The 24,180-nt window shown below is 49.0% G+C and overlaps 1 protein-coding gene across 5 annotated transcripts in view; it reads right to left on the reverse strand.

The window, feature by feature from the left end:
* Nucleotides 1-1,798: 1,798 nt before the first annotated feature.
* cdc42ep3 (CDC42 effector protein (Rho GTPase binding) 3) overlaps nt 1,799-24,180 on the reverse strand; it is a 216,841-nt gene continuing 194,459 nt past the window's right edge. For 2 of the 5 annotated variants that reach the window (XM_055636334.1, XM_055636333.1), the window contains 3 exons: nt 17,649-17,784; nt 5,270-5,372; nt 1,799-3,456 (listed from right to left, as the gene is read on the reverse strand). In XM_055636334.1, coding sequence (XP_055492309.1) covers nt 2,401-3,168 — 768 coding nt within the window. In that variant the 5' untranslated portion in view covers nt 3,169-3,456; nt 5,270-5,372; nt 17,649-17,784 and the 3' untranslated portion in view covers nt 1,799-2,400. Of the gene's footprint in view, nt 3,457-5,269; nt 5,373-17,648; nt 17,927-18,986; nt 19,122-24,180 lie in introns of those variants that run through there. The other 3 variants (XM_055636335.1, XM_055636336.1, XM_055636337.1) reach the window with 3 other exon arrangements.

Here is a 24,180-nt window from a genome sequence, read left to right on the forward strand (position 1 = left end):
AATACATCTAACCCATTAGTCCGGAGTTATCTCCTGCATGTGTGCCTGAGCTTTTACAAGCCAAGCCCGCCCAGGTTCAGACCTTGCTCCTTCGCTGGAGTAACTCAGCGGGTCAGGCAGCATCTCTGGAGAAAAGGAATGGGTGACGTTTTGGGTCCACACCCTTCTTCGGACTGAGAGGCCCTGAAACATCACCCATTCCTTCTCTTCAGAGATGCTGCCTGTCCCGCTGAGTTACTCCAGCTTTTGTAAACCAGCATCTGCTGTTCCTTCAGTGTAAACCAGCATCTGTTGTTCCTTCCTACACACTTGATCCTTCCCCACTTCACCCCCCCCCCCCCCCACAACCAAGCCTCCCTGACATCCACGTCCTGTAATGAGAGAGTGGCAAGAGGACTTTCTGCTCCGTAACACTGTGGATGCTGACATCACCGGCATTCTTCAAGACAAAGCATTCGATTTTTTTTTGAGAAGGCACGACTTTCGAGATACAGCATGGAAACAGGCCCTTCAGCCCACTGGGTCCCCACCGACCATCGATCACCCTGTACACTAGCACGATCACTATCCCACACACACTAGAGACAATTTACAATTTTTACCCAAGCCAATTAACCCACAAACCTGTACGTCTTCGGAGCGTGGGAGGAAATCGGAGCACCCGGGGAAAACGCACGCAGGTCACAGGAAGAAGGTACAAACTCTGTACAGACAGTACCCGTAGTCAGGATCGAATTTGGGTCTCTGGCGCTGTGATGGGAACAACTCCGCAGCTGTTGCCCCGAGCCGTATAAAGATCAAAGGCAGGTAAGTGGAGTTTAGATAGTGATCAACCACTATCTAATTGAGTACCAATGCAGACTCGGGGGAGATGAGGGAGCTGCTCTCTTCCTGTGCTCATTAGCACAGCATTGAGAGCAAGCGTAAAGCTGCGGTTGGAACAGTTGGCTGGGGCTAAAAGGCATTGGCGAGACCACGATTGGAGTACTGCGAGCAATTCTGGGCCCCATATCTGGGAAGGATGTGCTGGCGTTTGAGAGGGTCCAGAGGAGGTTTACGAGAATGATTGGGTCTGTACTCGCTGGGTTTGGAAGGATGAGGGGGGGGAGACCTCTTTGAAATGTACAGAATAGTGAAAAGCTTGGACAGGATGGATGTGGAGAGGATGTTTCCAGTCATGGGCGAGTCTAGGACCAGAGGGCACAGCCTCAGAATGAAAAGGAAGTACCTTTAGAATGGAGATGAGTACCTTTAGAACGGAGGTGAGTAGGAGTTTATTTGTCAGAGGGTAGTGAATCTGTGGATGCCGTCATTGGGTATTTTTAAAGCGGAGATTGATCGGTTATTGATTAATTGATTTCATTCTTGATTTATTTCTTAGTAAGGGCATGAAAGGTTACACAGAAAAGACAGGAGAATGGGGTTGAGAGGGAAAGTCAATCATCCAAGTGTGTGTGTGTAGGAAAGAATCGATGATAGACACAAAAAGCTGGAGTAACTCAGCGGGACAGGCAGCATTTCTGAAGAGAAGGAATGGGTGACGTTTTGGGTCGAGACCCTTCTTCAGACTCATTGGGCCTAACTCTGCCCCCATGTCTCATGGTCTAAAGAACCAGTGATGTTGACCCAATTAATAGGAACATTCACAATCTGTGACAGAGAATAGAGTCAAGGGCCAGTCTTAAGAGTCACGCAGCACCGACAGGGGCCCTTCGACCCAACTCGTCCATGCTATCCAAGATGCCCAACCTAAGCCACTCCCAATTGCCCAAGAAAGTGACTGTTGCGATACATCATCTCCACTTGCTATCTCATACTCATCTCTTTATTGCGTCAGGTGCTGCACTCGTTTCAAGCAAAATGCACATTTAAGCGGTATGTTTTACAAATAAAAAATGCTTGGAGAAGTACCGAAGCAATAGATAACCGAAAACAGACCATTCTCACAAACGTCCACTGCAGCCATGAAGAAAATTCATCGTTGTCGGATTGTCACTAGCTGAGGAGGGGGAAGGCTGATGTTGACCAAATGTCAAGTCACCCACGTTTAATTGCACACAAAACTGTCGCTCTGGTACCAAAGAAACAAAGCAGCCATTGATGCTATTCATTTAGATCTGGCTACGTTGCCTGAAGATGGATTGACTGCTCCACCATGGAGCAATTGGCACGTCGGCCATCCCTCCCTTGTGTGTTGTGGAAGATGCCTCGGGCACCATCTTGGTCCTTGATGGCCCTCAGGAGTGTGAAGAAAGATGCAGGTGGGCGATTCACAAAACCTTCCCGTGAGGAGGGGAGGGGGGGGGGAGATTTCAGTCTGCAGACCAACGGTGCTCAAAGGGGGGAGCTCTTGGCTTAGCGTGAGAGAGATCCAACCTCCCTGTGGCCCATCCTGTCATGTTATTTGACCTGCAGCTGGGGCTTTCTGTCCATGACGTCCAGGACATCCTCCAGAATGGAAGGCCCCAAATCCAAGTGAAGTGAAAGGAAGGAAGCGGTGAGGTTGATGAGGGACTCCTCTGGAGGCTTGGCGCTTCTGCTCACCCCGTGTGGCCCAGGATCGGGATCGGGATCGGGATCGGGATCTCCTCCCGCGGGTCGACAGTCCACGGTTTGGCAGGAGTGGCCGTGGCTCCGTTTGCTACTGTTGTGCGGGACCATGGGCTCGCCTCGCCCCTCAGTGATGGAGACCCCGTTGTCCCACCTCTCGCCCGGCTCTTGCTCGCCGTCCGTCTGCAGCCTGGGCGGTTTGGGAGGGGCCGGGGTGCCTCTCCTGGACTGGGACACGATGGTGAAGGAGCTGAGCAGGGGCAGGTTGAGAGCCTGCGACCCCCCGACGCTGGGCAGCGAGATGGCGTTCTTCAACACGGGCGACGGGGCGTCGGGGAAGGTCGGGTTGGGCGTGCTGTTGGCGCGGGAGAACTCGCTGTGGATGGCCCTGGGCTGGCCCTGGTTCCCCGGCAGCAGCTCGTACTTGCCCTGGAGGAAGGAGATGTCCCCGAACACGTCGTGCTCGCCTCCACTGCCGATGTGGATGGTGTGTCGGAAGTCTCCCAGCGGCGGGCTGATCATGTCGGGGGACAGGATATCCCTCAGCCTGAACTTCTTGCCCCACTTGCTGCTGCTGTTGCTGCTCGCCTTCAGGTAGATGGGCGTCTTGGCCGGCATGCCGGCTCCGTCGGGAACGGGAACGGGTCAGAAATAAAACATCCAACTGCTTGCTGCCTGCCACGGGTTATAAACCTCCCCGGCAAAACACGGATCAAAGTCCCGTCTCACTCTATCTCTGTCTCTCTCTTATCCCCACCAAATGATTCTTGTTTTCAAGTGGGGGAGAGACCACATCATCCACTCGTGAAGTGCTGGACTCCAGGCAAAGGGCTTCCTTCCAATGGTCGCCGGGCGAGTAAAGGCACAGGACAGGCTCTTGGAGGAGGCGACGTCTTTCCCCGGCCTCTGCAACAAAACACAAAGTGATCTTGTGTGAGTTGTCGGCAACCTAGCCTCCGGGTGTGATCCGACACGGCCTCACCTTAACATTCATTTTATATTTAAGGGGTGGAGCATTTTTTAATGTTTTGCCTCAGGAGCTTGCTAACCTTGTTTATAATGCGTTGCCACGGAGACGATGACTGCTCCGTCGTTCAGGGAGAACGACATAGCCCAGCCAATCGGCCCATTGCACCCATGCTAGCCCCCCATTTTCAACTCCACCCTCCTCTTTCGGGTAGAGATCCTCTTCTTTGGGACTTTAAACTGTGTTGAGTGTTTGTTTTGTTATTTATTCCATCTTATGACTGCAGGGTAAACTGAAAAGTGCAATGACAATAAAATTGAATCTAATCTAATCTAATCTTAAACCCTTTGCTCCTCTAGGGAGCATCTAGGACATCGACACGTGTCCTCCGTCTCACTCGGATGTTGGCAGTTCTTTCCAGATCTCCCCAGTTGAGCCCACTCTCAGACATTTCTGGGTAGAGATACGGCGCGGAAACAGGCCCTTCGGCCCATCGAGTCCACTCCAACCAGCACACTAACACTATCCTACAAACACTAGGGCCAATTTACAATTATACAAAGCCAAACAACCTACAAACCTGTACGCCTTTGGAATAACCATATAACAATTACAGCACGGAAACAGGCCATCTCGGCCCGACAAGTCCGTGCCGAACAAATTTTTTTCCCCTTAGTCCCACCTGCCTGCACTCATACCATAACCCTCCATTCCCTTCTCATCCATATGCCTATCCAATATATTTTTAAATGATACCAATGAACCTGCCTCCACCACTTCCACTGGAAGCTCATTCCACACAGCTACCACTCTCTGCGTAAAGAAGTTCCCCCTCATATTACCCCTAAACTTCTGTCCCTTAATTCTGAAGTCATGTCCTCTTGTTTGAATCTTCCCTATTCTCAAAGGGAAAAGCTGGTCCACATCAACTCTGTCTATCCCTCTCATCATTTTAAAGACCTCTATCAGGTCCCCCCTTAACCTTCTGCGCTCCAGAGAATAAAGACCTAACTTATTCAACCTATCTCTGTAACTTAGTTGTTGAAACCCAGGCAACATTCTAGTAAATCTCCTCTGTACTCTCTCTATTTTGTTGACATCCTTCCGATAATTGGGCGACCAAAGTTGTACCCCATACTCCAGATTTGGTCTCACTAATGCCTTGTACAATTTTAACATTACATCCCAACTTCTATACTCAATGTGGAATGTGGGAGGAAACTCGATGGGTCGAATGGCCTAACTTTGCTCCTATGACTTATGACATAATAAAATGCCACTGTCATATCTGCCTCCCTGGCAGTACCATCCGTTGCAGTGCGTTCCAGTCACCCACCGCCCACTGCCCTGCAAATCTCCATTAAACGTTTCCCCTCTCACCATAAAGCTACGCCCTCTGGTCTTAGACATTCCCACGCTGGGGAAAAGGCTGTGACTGTCTACCCCATCTATGCCTCTCATCAACAGTAACGCTTTTGGGAACCTCCATGGGACCTCCTGACCCGTCTCACCCCATGGGGAGATCCCCCTTGTACATCGAGCACGCGGGCCGACCAAACTCTGGACTTTCAATAATGGCGGCAAAAATGGCGGTGTCAGCGTGTGTGATATATGCGAAAAGAATTTCACTGTGTACTTGTTGAACCATCTACTCCCTTGCTCCCTTACTGCCCCGGCTTGGCTTTGAAATGCTCGCTCCCTGCTGGGTCGGGACAGGCAGCCTGCGAGTAGGCCGAGGTTTCAGCGACTCACCACATCGGCAGGAAACGGTGGTACACGGGCACAATCCCCACCCCCCGTCTCTCCACACAACACCACTGGAGCTGGAAGCACAGCCCAGAGCACTCTCTGCTACCTGAAAGAAAAGCACAAGGTCATCGTCAACGGCAATGGCAAGCGAGACAGAAATCACCACCAAAACTCATCCCTGGCTGATAAAAAAAAAAAAGACACAAAGTAACTCAGCGAGCCAGCCAGCATCTCTGGAGAATGTGGACATGAAAGTAAGCATGCAGGTACAGCAGGCAGTGAAGAAAGCAAATGGCATGTTGGCCTTTATAACAAGAGGAATTGAATATAGGAGCAAAGAGGTCAATCTGCAGTTGTACAGAGTCCTAATGAGACCACACCTGGAGTATTGTGTACAGTTTTGGTCCCCTAACTTGAGGAAGGACATTCTTGCTATTGAGGGAGTGCAGCGTAGGTTTACAAGGTTAATTCCCGGGATGGCGGGACTGTGATATGCTGAGAGAATGGAGCAGCTGGGCTTGTACACTCTGGAGTTTAGAAGGATGAGAGGAGATCTTATTGAAACATATAAGATTGTTAAGGGCTTGGACACGCTAAAGGCAGGAAACATGTTCCTGATGTTGGGGGAGTCCAGAACCAGGGGCCACAGTTTAAGAATAAGGAGTAAGCCATTTAGAACGGAGACGAGGAAACATTTTTTCTCACAGAGAGTTGTGAGTCTGTGGAATTCTCTGCCTCAGAGGGCGGTGGAGGCAGGTTCTCTGGATGCTTTCAAGTGAGAGCTAGGTAGGGCTCTTAAAAATAGCGGAGTCAGGTGATATGGAGAGAAGGGAGGAACTGATATGGGGATGATCAGCCATGATCACATTGTATGGTGGTGCTGGCTCGAAGGGCCAAATGGCCTACTCCTGCACCTATTGTCTATTGAGACCTTTCGGGTCGGGACCCTTCTTCAGACTCTTGTATCTTTCCTTAATAGACCAGTTTACCTTGATGAACCTTGTTTCTATCAGGAACTGCAGATGCTGGTTTCCCCCAAAAAAAGACACAAGGTGCTGGGGTAACTCGGTGGATCAGGCCCATTGAGGGAACTGTAACGGCAACAGGCAAGGTGACGGATGAATGTAGACACTAGGAACTGCAGAAGGAAAGGCACAAAGTGCTGGAGTACCTCGGCAGGGTCAGGCAGCATCTCTGGAGAACATGGATAGGCTGACTTTTCGCGTCAGGACCTTTTTTCAGATTGAAGGAAGAATCTAAAGCAGGGTCACTCCAAAACGTCACCAAGTCTTAAGAAAGGTCCCAACCCGAAATGTCACCTAACCATCTTCTCCAGAGATCCAACCTGACCTGCTGAGTTACTCCAGCACTCTGTATCTTTTTTTTAATGTAACCCTGAACCGACTATATTCTGTCTGTGTGTGTTTCTCCCCTCTCTCTCCAGGCAGAAGCTTGAAAACACTCAATGATTTTCTATATATTTCTATACGCATGACACTATAAACCGATACCAAAGCATTTTTAATTCAACTAATTACTGCTGTAACATGGACACTCCTATTGTACAAATGACGTCCAGAACCGCAATGACTTAGCACGAAACAGATAAATATGCTCATTAATTATTGGGGATAATATTAACATCACAATCAGAGTGTGATTCAGAACATGATTCAGAAATAAGGCTCTCTGTGTTATTTCCTCTGTTGCTAGGCTTTCATCCCATTCATTAAATAGAATCATAAGTTCACAACTTTATAAGTTCTTGGGGCAGAATTAGGCCCTTCGGCCCATCGAGTCTACTCCACAATTCAATCGTGGCTGATCCATCTTTCCCTCTCAACCTTCCCATTCTCCTGCCTTCTCCCCATAACCTTTGATGCCCTTACTAACCAAGAATCTATCTTCGCCTTAAAAATCCTCAAAGCCGTCTGTGGCAAAGAATTCCACAGATTCACCACCCTCTGGCTGGAGAAATTCCTCCCACTCTCTTTTCTAAAGGTACCTCTTTTGTTTTAGGCTATGATCTCTGGCTCTAGACTCACCCACTAGTGGAAACATCCTCTCCACGTCCACTCTATCCAGGCCTTTCGCTATTCGGTACGTTTCAATGAGGTTGCCCCTCATCCTTCTAAACTCCAGCGAGTACAGGTCCAGTGCCTTCATATGTTAAAATCATCCTTGGGATCGTTACCAGGCAGGCCATTGATCCCATCTGATTTGGCCTGTCTGTTGCCGGTTTTATGAATGAGCTAATGGCCCGCAGCAAAGCCAAGTAACACTAGCATCCCCCCATCAAATCTGATCTGCTCTCTGCCTGAGCCCAACTTGCTTCTCAAGTCTTCAAAAAAACACCTCTCAAACTGGTTGCCGCACCACCACATGCTCACAGTTCTACTTGATGTAACCGAGCAATATGGCGAAAACACACGGTAAATTGCGATTTGGAAAGCTGGCCAGAACACGGTTTTGAACCTGGTTATGGATAGTCACGAACACTTGAGTTCAGATTAGGTACAAGTTGCACAGTTACCAGCGATGCACTCGCTTTCCCTGAAGGTTCGTTTCAATGATAACCATATAATCCATATAAACTTACAGCGAGTAAACAGGCCATCTCGTGCCTTCTAGTCCATGTTAAACACATAATCTCCCCTAGTCCCCCTGCGCTTAGACCATAATCCCATTCCCTTCCCATCCATCTAACTATCCAATTTATTTTTAAATGATAAAAACGAACCTGCCTCCACCACCTTCACTGGAAGCTCATTCCACACAGCTACCACTCTCTGAGTAAAGAAGTTCCCCCTCATGTTACCTCTAAACTTCAGTCCCTTAATTCTCATGTCAAGTCCCCTTCAAAAAAACTTCCCTACTCTCAAAAAGCTTTTGCCACGTCAACCTGTCTATCCCTCTCATCATTTTAAACTTCTATCAAACCCCCCAACCTTCTGCGCTCCAAAAATAAACCCTAACTTGTTCAAAAACCTGCTTAGTTGCTGAAAGCTGGCAACATTCTAGTAAATCTCGGTACTTCTCTATTTTGTTGACATGGTTCCTATAATTAGGCGACCAGAATTGTACACCATACTCCAGAATTGGCCTCACCAATGCCTTGTACAATTTTAACATTACATCCCAACTTCTATACTCAAAATACATCCGGCTTCTATACATTGGCTAACGCAGAGCAAGACTTCAGCAAGACTCGGGGACCCACTGAGATTTAGCTTAGTTTAGAGATACAGTGTGAAAACAGGCCCTTTGGCCCACTGAGTCCCGTCTACCAGTTCTATCCTAAATACGAGTGGGCAATTAGAGGCCAATTAACCTACAAACCTGGATGGACACAAAATGCTGGAGTAACTCAGCAGGTCAAACCGCTTCTTTGGAGAGAAGGAAGTGGTGTCGTTTTGGGTCGAGACCCTTCTCCAGGCTTCTCCAGAGATGGGGTCTGACCCGCTGAGTTACTCCAGCTTTTTATGTCTATCTTCAGTTTAAACCAGCGCCTGTAGTTCCTTCCTGCGCATCCTACAAACCTGCACGTCTTTGGAGTGTGGGAGGAAACCGGAGCACCCGGAGAAAACCCACGCGATCAATGGGAGAACGTGCAAACTCCGTGCAGCCAGCATCCGTAGTCAGGATGGAACCCGGGTGTCTACCGCCGGGCCACCGTACCACCCCAAAATGGTGCAAGATGGAGATTCCTTCGTATCTCTCCTTCCCAGGTGTACAACAATAATGGGAGCCAGTTTTCCCAAATTTCTTCTTTTGATCTGTTGGTGGCATCCAGGGAATGTCCACTTATTCTGGACTCACCCAGGAATGACAGGTTATATCTCTACTTTAATATCTTAGAATCCTTCTCCAGCACGTTGGCACAGCGGTAGAGTTGCTGCCTCACAGCGCCAGGGACCCCGGATCAATCCTGTCCCCGGGTGCTGTCTTACTTTCACCCCGTGACCACGTGGGTTTTCTCCAGGAGCTCCGGTTTCCTCCCACACTCCAAAGACGTGCAAGTTTGTAGGTTACTTGACTTTGGTAAAATTGTAAATTGTCCCGAGTGCGTAGGATAGTGTTGGTGTGTGAGGATCGCTAGTCTGCGCGGACTCGGTGGGCAGAAGGGCCTGTTTCTGCATTTATCTCTCGAGCCTATTGCCGATTTTGGGGTAAAGAGCCCTGCTGAATCTGACTACATCCTTATCTCCAGTGTTCCCATGCTTTCTTTTGCCAAACTGGAGATGCTTCCTTCCTGCATTGATGCTCTCGCCAAGGCTCGCTGCAACTTCAATATTAGAGCATAGAACAGCACAGCACAGCACAGGAACAGGCCCTTTGGCCCACAATGTCTGTGCTGTACTCAAGGCCAAGACCAACTCTTATCTGCCTGCACATAATCCATCTCCCTCTGGTAGACAAAAATGCTGGAGAAACTCAGCGGGTGAGGCAGCATCTATGGAGCGAATGAAATAGGCAACGTTTCGGGCCAAAACCCTTATTTAGACTGATGTGAGGTGGGGAAGGGGGGGGGAGGGGGGGGGGGGGGGGAGGGGGGGGGCGGGGGGGGTGAAAGGAAGAGGTGGAGAGATTGGGCTGAGAGGGGGTGCAAACTGCCCAAGCGAGATACGAGGTGCTGAGGAGAAAGTTAGGACTACCCTGCAAATCCATGTGAGAAGTCTCTGTTGCCATACCACTGGGGTGCAAACTGCCCAAGCGATATAGGAGGTGCTGCTCCTCCAATTTACGGTGGGCCTTACTCTGGCCCGTGTCCTTCTTATCCATATCCCTCTAATCCCTGCAAATCCATGTGCTAATCCCAAAGTCTCTTGAATGCCACTATCGTATCTGTCTTTCCCTCCACCTAAAGGACTCGCCAACCAATCTTTCCGTAAAGAATGGCCTCGCACGCCTCCTTTAAACTTCCATAAACGCCACTTTCATATCTGCCTGCAGCATGTTCCAGGCACCTACCACCACAGTGTTTAAAAAAAAATTGGTTCTTCCCAACCAATTGTTCAAGCGCTTTTGATTGCAACATGCGCCTTAATTTAGTTCAACAAAGAAACTGACAAGTTACTAAAGCACTTTCGAGTTCATTTTAAAATTATTTTATTTGTTTTTAAATCATTGAATGGCCTCGCCCCGCCTTACCTCTAAAGAGCTTTCTCACCCGGTTACAACAACTATGCCCCCTGATATCTTGGGGGGAAAAGCTTTTGACTGACTACCCAAACTATGCCTGAATCTCCCTCCTTATTACCTCACGGGTCTTGGCATTCTAATAACTTTTTGTTGACTCAGAAGCCCTGTGGTAACTGGCAGTTACTTTCCTCCCACCAAAATTTGCCCCTCTCACTTACAACTATGCCCCCTCGAAAAGTTTTGACTGACTACCCAAACTATGCCTGAATCTCCCTCCTTATTACCTCACGGGCTTGGCATTCTACTCAGAAGCTGAAGGCAGTACTTTCCTCACCATCTGTATGACCTTCTCGAGTGGTGTTGCTACTATTAGTGGCCACGTATCATATTCCTGGGTCTGGTTTCCCCTCTACACCACTTGCTGCCTGGAAAACACTGGCCCTTGGGTGCAGGATAGCGCTATTCCACAGGGATAGCTGGTCAGCGCGGACTCATTCAGCCGATGGGCCTGTTTTCACGCTGTATCTGTATCTTTAAGGTCTAGCTGTTAAAAATGGCGAGATGGGTAGAGTGGTGAAGGCTTATGAAGGAGATGAGGAGCAATTTCTTTAGTGGGTGGTGAATCTGTGGAATTCTATCCCACGGAAAACTGGAGGCCAAGTCAATGGATATTTTTAAGACAGAGATAGACAGATTCTTGCTTGGTACGGGTGTCAGGGGTCATGGGGAGAAGGCAGGAGAATGGGGTTGGGAGGGAGAGATAGATCAGCCATGATTGAATGGTGGAGTAGACTCGATGGGCCGAATGGCCTAATTCTACTCCTATCACATGACCTTATGTAGTACACATTACGTGTGGGAAGGAACTGCAGATGCTGGTTTAAACCGTAGACACATTTAGCTGGAGTAACTCAGCGGGACATGCAGCATCTATGGAGAGAAGGAATGGGTGACACCTCAGGTGTGAGGCGGGTCTTGGCCCGAAAACGTCACCCTTTCCAGTGGAAGTCAGCGGACCCATCCAGGCTACACCAGTACATCAATGACCCCATGGACGTCCCTGGCCACGACCTGCCCCAAAAGCAGTTGTACAACCCTCAGCCGTTTGAGGACATCTTTGTCTCCAGTGATGCTGCCTGTCCCATTAGAATCAGAATGTCATGTTCCAATTGTGCAAATCCTTGGAGAGGTCACACTTGGAGTATTGTGCAAGGTTCTGGTCTCCAAGAAGGACGTGATGAAACTAGGGAGGGGGTGGCAGATGGTCACAGGAGCTACGAGCTAATAGTGAAGGAAGGCAGCTGGAGTGACTCAGCGGGTCAGGCTGCCTTTGTGGAGGGAAATGGAACAATGGTGGGTGGAGTTTCTCCGCTGTTGTTTGCAATCTCCTGTGTCTACACATCATTAGGAATGTTGCCTGGATCGGAAAGCAGGAGTCGCAAAGTGAGATGATACAGGCTGGGACTGTTCCTCTGAAGTAAAGGAGGCCAGACGGAATGATAAAATGGGGAGGGGCATAGAGGAGGGTTGAGAGTCGCGCTCTTTGTTCCAGGGTCATAGAAACATAGAAAATAGGTGCAGGAGGAGGCCATTCGGCCCTTCGAGCCAGCACCGCCATTCATTGTGACTTTATCCAGTTCTTGTTGATTGGATCTCTCTGTCTGTAAATTGGCTCCCACATTACGGCATAGAAACATAGAAAATAGGTACAACACAGGAGGAGGCCATTCGGCCCTTTGAGCCAGCATCGCCATTCATTGTGATCATGGCTGATCGTCCCCAATCAATAACCCGTGCCTGCCTTCTCCCTACATCCCTTGATTCCACTAGCCCCTAGAGCTCTATCTAACTCTCTCTTAAATCCATCCAGCGATTTGGCCTCCACTGCCCTCTGTGGCAGGGAATTCCACAAATTCACAACTCTCTGGGTGAAAACGTTTTTTCTCATCTCAGTCTTAAATGGCCTCCCCTTTATTCTAAGACTGTGCCCCCTGGTTCTGGACTCGCCCAACATTGGGAACATTTTTCCTGCATCTAGCTTGTCTAGTCCTTTTATCATTTTATATGTTTCTATAAGTATACCCCTCATCCTTCTAAACTCCAGTGAATACAAGCCTTGTCTTTTCAATCTTTCCTCATATGACAGTCCCGCCATCCCAGGGATCAATCTCGTGAACCTACGCTGCACTGCCTCAATCACAAGGATGTCCTTCCTCAAATTAGGAGACCAAAACTGTACGCAATGCTCCAGATGTGGTCTCACCAGAGCCCTATACAACTGCAGAAGAACCTCTTTACTCCTATACTGAAATCCTCTTGATATGAAGGCCAACATTCCATTAGCTTTCTTCACTGCCTGCGGTACCTGCACGCATCGTGGGGTTTAAACTAGAGGGTATGTATGGGTTTAAGGTGAGAGGGAAATGATTTAAAGGAATCTGGGCAGCAGGAATTTCCCTCACACAGAAGGTGGTGGATACGTGGAATAATCTACCTGGGGAAGTGGTGGCGGTAGACACAAATTGCTGGAGTAACTCAGCGGGTCAGGCAGCATCTCTGGAGAGAGGGCATGGGTGACGTTTTGGGATCTTCACACCCAAGATTGTGGTATATGAACTTTATGGCCCAAAATGTCATCTGTCCATCTCTCTCCACAGATGCTGCTTGACCCGTTCAGTATCTGCAGCCTTTTGTTATTCGCTCGACATTTCAGCATCTCTCGTTTTAGAGTTTTGAGATACAGTGCAGAAACGGGCCCTTCAGCCCATCGAGTCCGTGCCGACCAGCGATCACCCCCGCACACTAGCACTAACCTACATACACACTAGGGATAATTAGCATTTTGCTGAAGCCAATTAACCTACAAACCAGTCTGAAGAACGGTTTCGACCCGAAACGTTGCCTATTTCCTTCTCTCCATAGATGCTGCCTCACCCGCTGAGTTTCCCCAGCACTTTTGTCTACCTTTGATTTTCCAGCATCTGCAGTTCCTTCTTAAACCTACAAACCTGCACGTCTTTGGAGTGTGGGAGGAAACCGGAGCACCCGGGGAAAACCCACACGGTCACAGGGAGAACGTACAGCACCCATAGTCAGGATTGAACCCGGATCTCTGGCGCTGTGCGGCAGCAACCTACCACTTCGACACAGTGCCAGTAGACAATAGACAATAGGAGCAGGAGTAGGCCATTCGGCCCTTCGAGCCAGCACCGCCATTCAATGTGATCATGGCTGATCATTCCCAATCAGTACCCCGTTCCTGCCTTCTCCCCATATCCCCTGACTCCGCTATTTTTAAGAGCCCTGTCTAGCTCTCTCTTGAAAGCATCCAGAGAACCTGCCTCCACTGAGGCAGAGAATTCCACAGACTCAGCACTCTCTATGCAGGCTTAGGGTGTGAGGGAAGATTCAAGGGAGGTTGGCAGAGGCAACTTTTTCCACTCAGACATCATCATTATCATTGACAACATTAACGACACAGTGGTGCTGGGTTCCGACGGGAACGGTGACGGACGAACCACACATCTCTGTCCTCCAGTTCCTGCGGACGTCCGCCACTGGAAGTCTAGGATTTTGGTGTGTGTGTGCTTCATCATCATTCCTTACAATGCTACGTACGACAATGATCGCAACTTCTACTGAAGTGTGGATGGCCGTCGGCTCGCTGGGACCTCATCCGCCCTTTGACAGGTCTTGTATTTGGTCCTGCTGGGGGTCCACAGCCCCCTCCTCACCTGGCAAACCAGGTGGGGGGGGGGGAAATCGGTTTAGTCGCCGACTATCCGACCATGGAGCAGGTAGCACGGGATTACATGGTACCCGTGGCGGGGGCAACTCCGCCCGAACTGACCACTCAGACGGCAGCCCATATGTAGAAGAAGCTGCCAGAGGAAATTGGTGGGCCAAATAAAATTACGACTTTGAAAAGGCAAGTTCATAAGTGATAGGAGCAATTAGGCCATTCGGCCCATCGAGCCTACTCCGCCCATTCAATCATGGCTGATCTATCTCTCCGTTCTAATCCCTGGCTTCTCCCCATAACCCCTGACACCCATGGAAACATAGAAAATAGGTGCAGGAGGAGGCCATTCGGCCCTTCTAGCCAGCACCGCCATTCATTATGATCATGGCTGATCGTCCCCAATCAATAACCCGTGCCTGCCTTCTCCCCATATCCCTCGACTCCACTAGCCCCGAGATCTCTATCTAACTCTCTCTTAAATCCATCCAGTGACTTGGCCTCCACTGCCCTCTGTGGCAGGGAATTCCACAAATTCACAACTCTCTGGGTGAAAACGTTTTTTCTCACCTCAGTCTTAAATGACTCGTACTGATCAAGAATCTGTCAATCCCCACCTTAAAAATAACCATTGGCTTGGCCTCCACAGCCTTCTGTGGCAAAGAATTCCACAGATTCACCGCCCTCACAATCTGTCGTTCTCACATTCTTAATTGCATTTTCCAGCTTTAAAAAAACAAAACAATCTCCGTCTCCTATAATTTGCCTGGCACGGCAAAGGCATCTATGAAACCCTCAAAGTGAAGCACGTGCTTTGAATTTACCACTAAACAAATAAGAGAATACAGCTTCAGAGCAGCACGTGGTGGTGGGAGGCAGGGGGGTCTTTCATCTCGACAGAGTTGGACTAGCAACAAATAAACCAGCTCCTGATTTTCCAAAGAGGAGTTATTCTTGTTCAGAGTGCAATATATCAAAACACTTCAACCCTTTTTCCACAAATTTGTTTTCCACTTTTAGCTCCAGCTATTTTTCCCGAATGGTCAGGCATTTAGAGTTACAGTGTCGTAGAGTCATAGAGTGATACAGTGTGGAATCAGGCCCTTCGGCCCAACATGTCCCAGTTTCATTAGTCCCACCTGCCCGCGCTTGGTCCATATCCCTCCAAACCGGTCCTATCCATGTACCTGTCTAACTGTTTCTTAAACAGTTGGGACAGTCCCAGCCTCAACTACCTCCTCTGGCAGCTTGTTCCATACACTCACCACCCACTGTGTGGAAAAAAAAGTCACATGCTTACCCTTGGTGTTCCTGTCCCAAGTCAGTGAATCGAGAACCAGAGGATATAGGTTTAAGGTGAAGGGGAAAATACTTAATCGGAATCTGAGGGGTAACTTTTTCACACAAAGGGGTGGTGGGTGTATGGAACGAGCTGTCAGGGGAGGTAGTTGAGGCTGGGACTATCCCAACGTTTAAGAAACAGTTAGACAGGTACATGAATAGAACAGGTTTGGAGGGATATGGACCAAACGCAGGCAGGTGGGACAAGTGTAGCTGGGACATGTTGGCCGGTATGGGCAAGTTGGGCCGAAGGGCCTGTTTCCACGCTGTATCACTCTATGAATCTATAAGTGATAGGAGCAGGATTAGGCCAATTGGCCCAGAATCTACTCTGCCATTCAATCCTGGCTGATCTATCATTCCCTCTCAACCCTATTCTCCTGCCTTCTCCCTGTAGCAAAATCATAGTAGTGTCACAGCAGATAATGAATCGATTCGGCCCATGGAACATATGCCATCTCCTAGCACCCAGCAATCCTGCCAATCCCATCCCTTCACTGTTTTCCCCACCGCTAGCCTTGAAAATAGACAGAAGGTACATCCTACATTAAAGTTTAGCACTGGCACGTTGCTATTCCCTTGACAACTACATTTGAACCTCATGAGGCCTCAACCTTATGGACAAATCTATCCCCACACAATACAACCGGCAGCTCGGATAGAAGATAGATGCTGATATCACTGGATCTTGTACAGAGTTGAGGGCTGGTTAGTTTGGGCAAGGCATGCCGATTTAGGGCGGGCAAGTGGGATTAGAGGGGGGGGGGGGGGGGGGGACTTGATGGGCCGAAGGGCGTGTTTCTGTGCAAGAATGAACTGCAAATGCTGGTGTGAAAAAGTGTCTCGACCCGAAATGTCACCCATTCCTTTCTTCCCCCAGAGACGCTGGCTGAACCGCTGAGTTACTCCAGTGTCTATCTATCCTGCGCTGGTGTGGGACTGCATTATTAACACTGTGTCTGTGATATTCCGCATTCCTCCCCTGTAAACGCACTGCCCAGCCAGTCTACGGCTATATAGCAAAAGAGAATCACCCCCCCCCCCTCTCCTCCCCACCCAATCTCTCCCATCGCTGTAGTTACAGTTACAGCTGCACAGTGATATGTTACATATTTATGTTCAAAGCCACTAGGTTTATCAATCCCGTTATTATTATCGCCGTCTGATTCATTCATTTACGAAACGAAAGGTAAACGGTCTTTGCAAATACCAATGAAGCATTTCTATTAACAGAATTAGAGGGAGGCTGGGGGGGGGGGTGGTATTTTTCTTTCAGTAAAAGCGATCCAGCTTTCAACCTGTCTTCATTCATTCACAGTCTGTGCAGGAAGCAAAGGACAAGAGAGAGAGAGGAGGGGGGAATGGGAGAGCATTAAAAAGCAAGTGGCAAGAGCGGGAGAGAGGGGAGAGGGAGATGGAGAGAAAGGGGATAGGGAGAGAGGGGGAGGGAGAGGGTGTGGGGGGGAGAGGGGGGATAGGGAGATAGGGGGAGGGAGAGGGGAAGATAGGGAGATGGGGAGGGAGAGAGGAGGATGAGAGGAGAGGAGGAGAGAGTGGAGAGGAATGAGGGGATGAGAGAGGGGGAGGTGGAGAGGAGAGAGGGGAGAGAGAGGAGGAGGAGAGGAGAGGAGTGGGGGAGAGAGGGGGAGGTAGGGGAGAGAGGGCTAGAGGGGGGGGGAGGGAGAAGAGGGAGTGGGGAGAGAGAGGGAGTAGGGGATAGGGAGGGGGTAGAGGGGAGAGGGGGATAGGGGAGAGAGGGAGATAGAGGAGAGGGAGGAGGAGAAGGAGGGAGGGGGAGAGAGGGGGGGGAGAGGGGAGGGGAAAAGAGGGGGAGGGGAGGGAGGGGAGAGAGGGAGGGGGAGAGAGAGAGGGAGAGAGGGAGAGAAGGAGAGAGAGAGGGAGAGAGAGGGAGAAGAGGGAGGGGGAGAGGGAGGGGGAGAGAGAGAGAGAGGGAGGGGGAGAGAGAGGGAGAGAGAGGGGGAGAGAGGGAGAGAGAGGGGGGAGAGGGGGAGGGGGAGGAGAGAGAGGGGGGGAGAGGGGGAGGAGAGAGGGGGAGAGGGGGGAGAGGGGAGGGGGGGGGAGGGAGAGGGAGGGGAGGGGGGGAGAGGGAGGGGCGAGAGGGAGGAGGGATATGGAGAAATTAAAAAAACAAGGACTTACAGCTGTCCTCAGAGTGTCGGTGGGTCGGTGCTAGAGACCTTGCCGCTTGGAGGAGAGGGATTGTTGACCTCCCTCTCTGCGCTTTCCTGGAGTAAACGCCCGGAAGACACTGCTTGGAGCCGCTGCCGGGAGTGATCTGCGTGGAAACAGCGGGAGGACAGGGTTAAAGAGGCGACTCCTGCGGCAGCTGGGCTGATGTTTGGGTCCCGGGCGGCTGATCCCACCTGCGTTTGCCTGTCACATCCACTTTGTGTTGGGCGAGGCTTCAGCGCTGCCCTGCGCCCTCTCTCCCCCCCCCCCCCCCCCCCCCCCCCCCCCCCCCTATCTCTCCCTCCTTCCCTCTCTCCGTCCTTCCCTCTCTCCCTCCTTCTCTCTCTCTCTCTCCCTCTCTCTCTCTCTCTCCCTCTCTCTCTCCTTCCTTCCCTCTCTCCTCACTTCCTTCTCTCTCTCCCTCACCCCCTTCCCTCTCTCTCTCCTTCCTTCCCCTCTCTCTCTCCTTCCTTCCCTCTGTCTCTCTCCCTCTCTCTCTCTCCTTCCCTCTCTCTTTCTCTCTCTCTCCCCCTCTCTCTCTCGCTCTCTCTCCCTCTCTCTCTCTCCTTCCCTCTCTCTCTCTCCTCTCTTCTCCCTCGCTCTCTCTCTCTCCCTCTCTCTCTCTCTCTCTCTCTCTCCCCTCTGCGGGGGAGAGAGGAGAGACAGAGAATGAGAGAGGAAGAGAGAGAGACAGAGAGAGGGGGGGGGGGGGGGGGAGAGAGAGAGAGAAAGAGAGAGAGTGAGAGAGAGAGAGAGATATATAGAGAGAGGGAGACAGAGAGAGGGGAGAGAGAGACAGAGATAGGGAGAGGGACAGAGACAGAGAGAGAGACAGACAGGGAGAGGGAGAGAGAGAGGGAGAGAGAGAGAGAGAGAGAGAGAGAGAGAGAGAGAGAGAGGGAGACAGAGAGAGGGAGAGAGAGAGAGGGAGAGAGAGGGAGATAGAGAGAGAGAGAGAGAGAGAGAGAGAGGGAGAGAGAGAGAGAGGGAGGGAGGGAGAGAGAGAGAGACAGAGATAGAGAGAGAGAGAGAGAGAGAGAGAGAGAGAGAGAGAGAGAGAGAGAGAGAGAGAGAGAGAGAGAGGGAGAGAGAGAGAGAGAGAGAGAGAGAGAGAGAGAGGGAATGAGAGAGAGAGAGAGGGAGAGAACAGAGTGAGACAGAGAGAGGGAGAGGGAGAGAGAGAGAGTGAGACAGAGAGAGTGAGAGGGAGACAGAGAGAGACAGGGAGGGAGAGAGCTGGACCCACTTGCCTGTCAAGCAACCGATGAGAGGAAGCAGGCTAGGCAATGGAAGGGAGATAAGATGCACCTTTCCGCCTCAAGCTCGACAGCAAGAAATAAAAGTGCTCTATAATAAAAGAGGCCGGTGGCACAGGCAAGTCTTGCTTGGATTTAAAACATGATGCATCGCAGGCTGCGGTGTACAGTGAGTTGGGGTTGGGACCAGGAGCAGGAGCCGGCGGAGAGTTTCATCCAAATCCCGGAGATCTGGATTCCGCAGTAGGATCATGGACTAGCAACGTTACAACATTTTGAGATTTAAAAAATCAAGTCTGCAATTTATCCCATCAGATAAAGCATAAAAAGAAGTTTAATTTGACACCTAATTCACTTTCATATCTTCAGTATTAAAAAAGTTATGGCCATTTTCATACTCGGAAATTAGCATCTTGTTCCCTATTGATTTTCCATTGACTTAACACAAAAGCTGTGATCAAGGACAGTCTAAAGCCCATAACTTTCTTAAAAAGTAAGAGAACTGAAAGAAATGTTCAGTTATTATAGATTGAAGCATTCTGAAACAAATATGAAACAATCTTACTTAGATGACTTGAAATTAAAGCATATAATTAGTTAGTTACTTAATTGTAGCTAATTACAAAATGCAATTACTAGATCTAAACATCTATTTCTTAAGAATAGATTAACATTTTTTAATAGCCTAAGTGTCCAAATAACATTCACACAAGAATTCACAATAAAACATAATTTTTAAATCTCATTGTCATGTATTTATAGGCCAAATGGAAGGAATTTAATGTTTAATACCTGCAAATGAATGGCCATTTAAATCAACTTGCGAGTGGGTTTTTCTGGAACGCGATCATTTGGAACGTTGTGGTTTGCAGTGATTTAGATCCCCCATATCGGCAGGAAAAATACTACCGGTTCGGATGGGGACTAAATCACCGTTTCGCAACTTAAAATGTTAACTAAAGGCATCTTAAGAAACACTTTTATACATAAAAAGAAACCACTTTCTTTTACCTGTCATCTACGTGAAATCCGTCCCCGTTGTCGGCGTAGACGGCTTTAGAAGCTGATTTTAAAATGACTCCAGCGCTGAATGAGTCGGGCGATTAAAAAAAATACACAGAACGGCCGTCGGAACGATTCTTCAGCAAAAGCTTGCACTCCAACCAAATATAATCCAGGACAAGGTAGGAAAAAAAAAAAGCGTTTTAACCCCGCCCCCCCCCCCCCCCCCCCCCCCCCCGCCCCCCAACCCCCCCCCGGCAAAGGCGCCAAAATATCGCACACGGCCAGTGGCAGAACTCCAAGGTAAATATTGTAACATACCTACATGGACAACTCAATACATTCGCTGAACACCATTGGCCCACACCATCTCCCGGTTGCCAAACACTTTAACTCCCATTCCCACACTGATCTTTCTGTCCTGGGCATTCTGTCCTCCATTGTTAGAGTGAGGCCCAGCGCAAATTATAGAAACATAGAAAATAGGTGCAAGAGGAGGCCATTCGGCCCTTTGAGCCAGCACCGCCATTCATCGTGATCATGGCTGATCGTCCAAAATCAATAACCCGTGCCTGCCTTCTCCCCATATCCCTTGACTCCACTAGCCCCTAGAGCTCTATCTAACTCTCTCTTAAATCCATCCAGTGACTTGGCCTCCACTGCCCTCTGTGGCAGGGAATTCCACAAATTCACAGCTCTCTGGGTGAAAAGGTCTTTTTCTCACCTCAGTCTTAAATGGCCTCCCCTTTATTCTAAGACTGTGGCCCCTGGTTCTGGACTCGCCCAACATTGGGAACATTTTTCCCGCAAATTGGAAGAACACCACCATATTTCACTTGGGCAGCTTACGCCCCAGCGGTATGAACATTGAAGAAGGGTCTCGACCCGAAATGTCACCCATTCCTTCTCTCCAGAGATGCTGCCTGTCCCGCTGAGTTACTCCAGCATTTTGTGTCCACGGAATGAATATTGACCTCTAATTTCAAGTACCCCTTGCTTTCCCTCTCTCTCTGTCCCTCCCCCCCCCATCTCCTCCACAGCCAACAATGGACCGTTGTGGGCTCCTTGGCCATCACAGCCAGCTCTGATTTTGTCCCGCACCTTTTCATACCTCTAGTGGTCCTCTCCCCTGACTCTCAGACTGAAGAAGTGTCTCGACCTGAATTGTCACCGATTCCTCAGATGATGCCTGACCCGCTGAGTTACTCCAGCATTTTGTGTCAATCTTCAATCAACTAGCTGTACAAACAAAGTGAATCCTCGACAAGCTGTCCTTAAAGTTGAAGTTACAACATAAGCAGTATAAATAGAGCATGGGCTAATAAATGTATCATTTACTGCAGTCTGCGGTGCTTCTGGCTGTGGCGCGGCGGGAACTTTAAATCTTCAACCGCCGGCCTGCGGCCTACACCAACTTGAAGCCGTGTTCTCCAGTGGGGAGCACCGATTCAGGACTTACCTGGACTTTATCTGGACTTTACCTTGTCTGAACTTCTGGACGCCCGCAGCGGCGACTGCAGAGGGTTAAGGTCCCGACCACCGGGGAAAATGGAGGAGGACTGGCCAAATTTTGTGCCTTCCACCACAGCAATGAGTGGTGGAGGTTACACAAAAAAGCTGGAGAAACTCAGCGGGTGCAGCAGCATCTATGGAGCGAAGGAAATAGGCAACGTTTCGGGCCGAAACGTTGCCTATTTCCTTCGCTCCATAGATGCTGTGCACCCGCTGAGTGTTCTCCAGCTGTGTAACCTTCGATTCTCCAGCATCTGCAGTTTTAAAAACACGATGAGTGGTGGGATGTTTGTGCTAAACATTTTATTGTGTTTTTGTGAGTTGTTTCATTGTATCGCTGCTGGCAAATTCATTTCACTTGCACTTTATGTGCAATGTGACGAATTAAACTGATATTGATATTGAATAACTGAATTGACAGTTGAAAATGTATGATATTTGTTGGTGAAATGACGTCGGGCCATAGACAATCAAAACTTTTTTCTCAGGGCGGAAATGTCATATACTAGAGGGCGTAGCATTAAGGTGAGAGGGCCATCCTCTCACCAACAACCAGAGAGCTGTCCCGAGCTCCCATCTACCTCATTGAAGACCCTCGGGCTATCTTTGATCAGACTTTACTGGACTTTACCTTGCATTAAACGTTATCCACGGTATTCCCTTTATCATGTATCTGTACATTGTAAATGGCTCGATTGTAATCATGTATTGTCTTTCTGCTGACTGGTAAGCATGCAACAAAAGCTTTTCACATGACAATAAACTAAACTAAACTAAAGATGTGTGGGCAGGTTTTTTACACAGAGGGTGGCGGGTGCTTGGAATGCTATGTCAGGGGAGGTAGTGGAGGCATTTAAACATAGAACAGTACAGCACAGAAACAGGCCCTTCGACCGACAATGCCTGTGCTGAATATGATGCCAAGTTAAACTGATCTCATGTGCCTGCACTAGATCCTTGTCCAGAGGAGGTTTAGAAAATAGGTGCATGAGGAGGCCATTCGGTCCTTCGAGCCAGCACCGCCATTCATTGTGATCATGGCTGATCGTCCCCTATCAATAACCCGTGCCTGCCTTCTCCACATATCCCTTGACTCCACCTGTGTGGCAGGGAATTCCATAAATTCACAAGAATGATTCCAGGAATGAGTGGGTTAGCATATGATGAGCGTTTGACGGCACTGGGCCTGCACTCGCTGGAGTTTAGTAGGTTGAGAGGGGACCTCATTGAAACGTACAGAATAGTGAAAGGTATAGATAGAGTGGATGTGGAGAGGATGTTTCCACCGGTGGGAGAGTCTAGGACCAGAGGTCGTAGCCTCAGAATTAAAGGGTGCTTGTTTAGAAAGGAGGTGAGGAGGAACTTCTTTAGTCAGAGGGTGGTGAATCTGTGGAATTAATTGCCACAGAAGGCTGTGGAGGACAAGTCAGTGGATAGTTTTAAGGCAGAGATGCACAAATTCTTGATTAGAACGGGTGTGAAGGGTTATGGGGAGAAGGCAGGAAAATGGGTTTGGGAGGCAGAGATCAGCTATGATTGAATGGCAGAGTAGACTCAATGGGCCGAATGGCCTAATTCTACTCCTATAGCTAGTGAAGTCAGGAATTTCCACATCTAAAAGCCCCTATTGTATCTGTCTCCATTCAAAGAGGCTTTAAGGTAGGCACATGGATATGCAGGGAATGGAAGGGTATGGATCCTGTGCAGGCCGTGGAGATGAGTTTATCTTGCACGAACATTGTGGGCAGAATGTCTTGTCCCTGCTCAGTATGGTTCCGTGTTCCATGGCTACGGAATCCAGTCCGCATGTTTGAAGCGGTTTGCCATAGCTGTTCCTCTCTGTTTATACAGTCTAGAGTATATTTGTAATGTGTTAATATAGTGGGCTAAATGGCAGAAGAACTGCTGGCCAGAAATACAGACAGATAAATTCATGTTCACGCAGCTGGAATGCCAAAAAGTTTTTCAGGAAAGCCTTCGTTTAATAAAATCACACCGTGAGTTGGGGAATGGAGACGATAAATTATACTTCAGTCTGGCAAATGAACATGTTCCCATTAAAAAAAAATGGGTGGTGGACGGGGTTAGATTGGCTATATAAAGCCCACAAAATATTAAATGCATCTTTATACATTGCATTTGACAGCACTATGCTTTTAGACCATGCTTGTAAATTTAAAGACCAGAGTCGGCTCCTAATGGGACTCATTAATGTCTTATTTAATTAATGATGGTGATGGGGATTTTAAGTCACTTTCCAGGACCAATGAAATAATGAAATTCCATTGAAATAATGTAAAGATATTTGGAAATGAATTCATGTGATTTGTTGCAGGGATGAATCTGAATTGCTGTATTTAACGGAGGCAAGACACAAAATGCTGGAGTAACAAAATACTGAGGAACAAAATACTGGGGCCACGGTTTACGAATAAGGGGTAAGCCATTTAGAACAGAGACGAGGAAACACTTTTTCTCACAGAGAGTTGTGAGTCTGTGGAATTCTCTGCCTCAGAGGGTGGTGGAGGCTGGTTCGCTGGATGCTTTCAAGAGGGAGCTTGATAGGGCTCTTAAAAATAGCGGAGTCAGGGGATATGGGGAGAAGGCAGGAAAGGGGTACTGATTGGGGATGATCAGCCATGATCACATTGTATGGCGGTGCTGGCTCGAAGGGCCAAATGGCCTACTCCTGCACCTATTGTCTATTGTCTATTAACCCAGTGGGGCAGGCA

Source organism: Leucoraja erinacea, chromosome 5, assembly GCF_028641065.1.
Source record: "Leucoraja erinacea ecotype New England chromosome 5, Leri_hhj_1, whole genome shotgun sequence".
In the NCBI taxonomy this organism is placed as follows: domain Eukaryota; kingdom Metazoa; phylum Chordata; class Chondrichthyes; order Rajiformes; family Rajidae; genus Leucoraja; species Leucoraja erinaceus.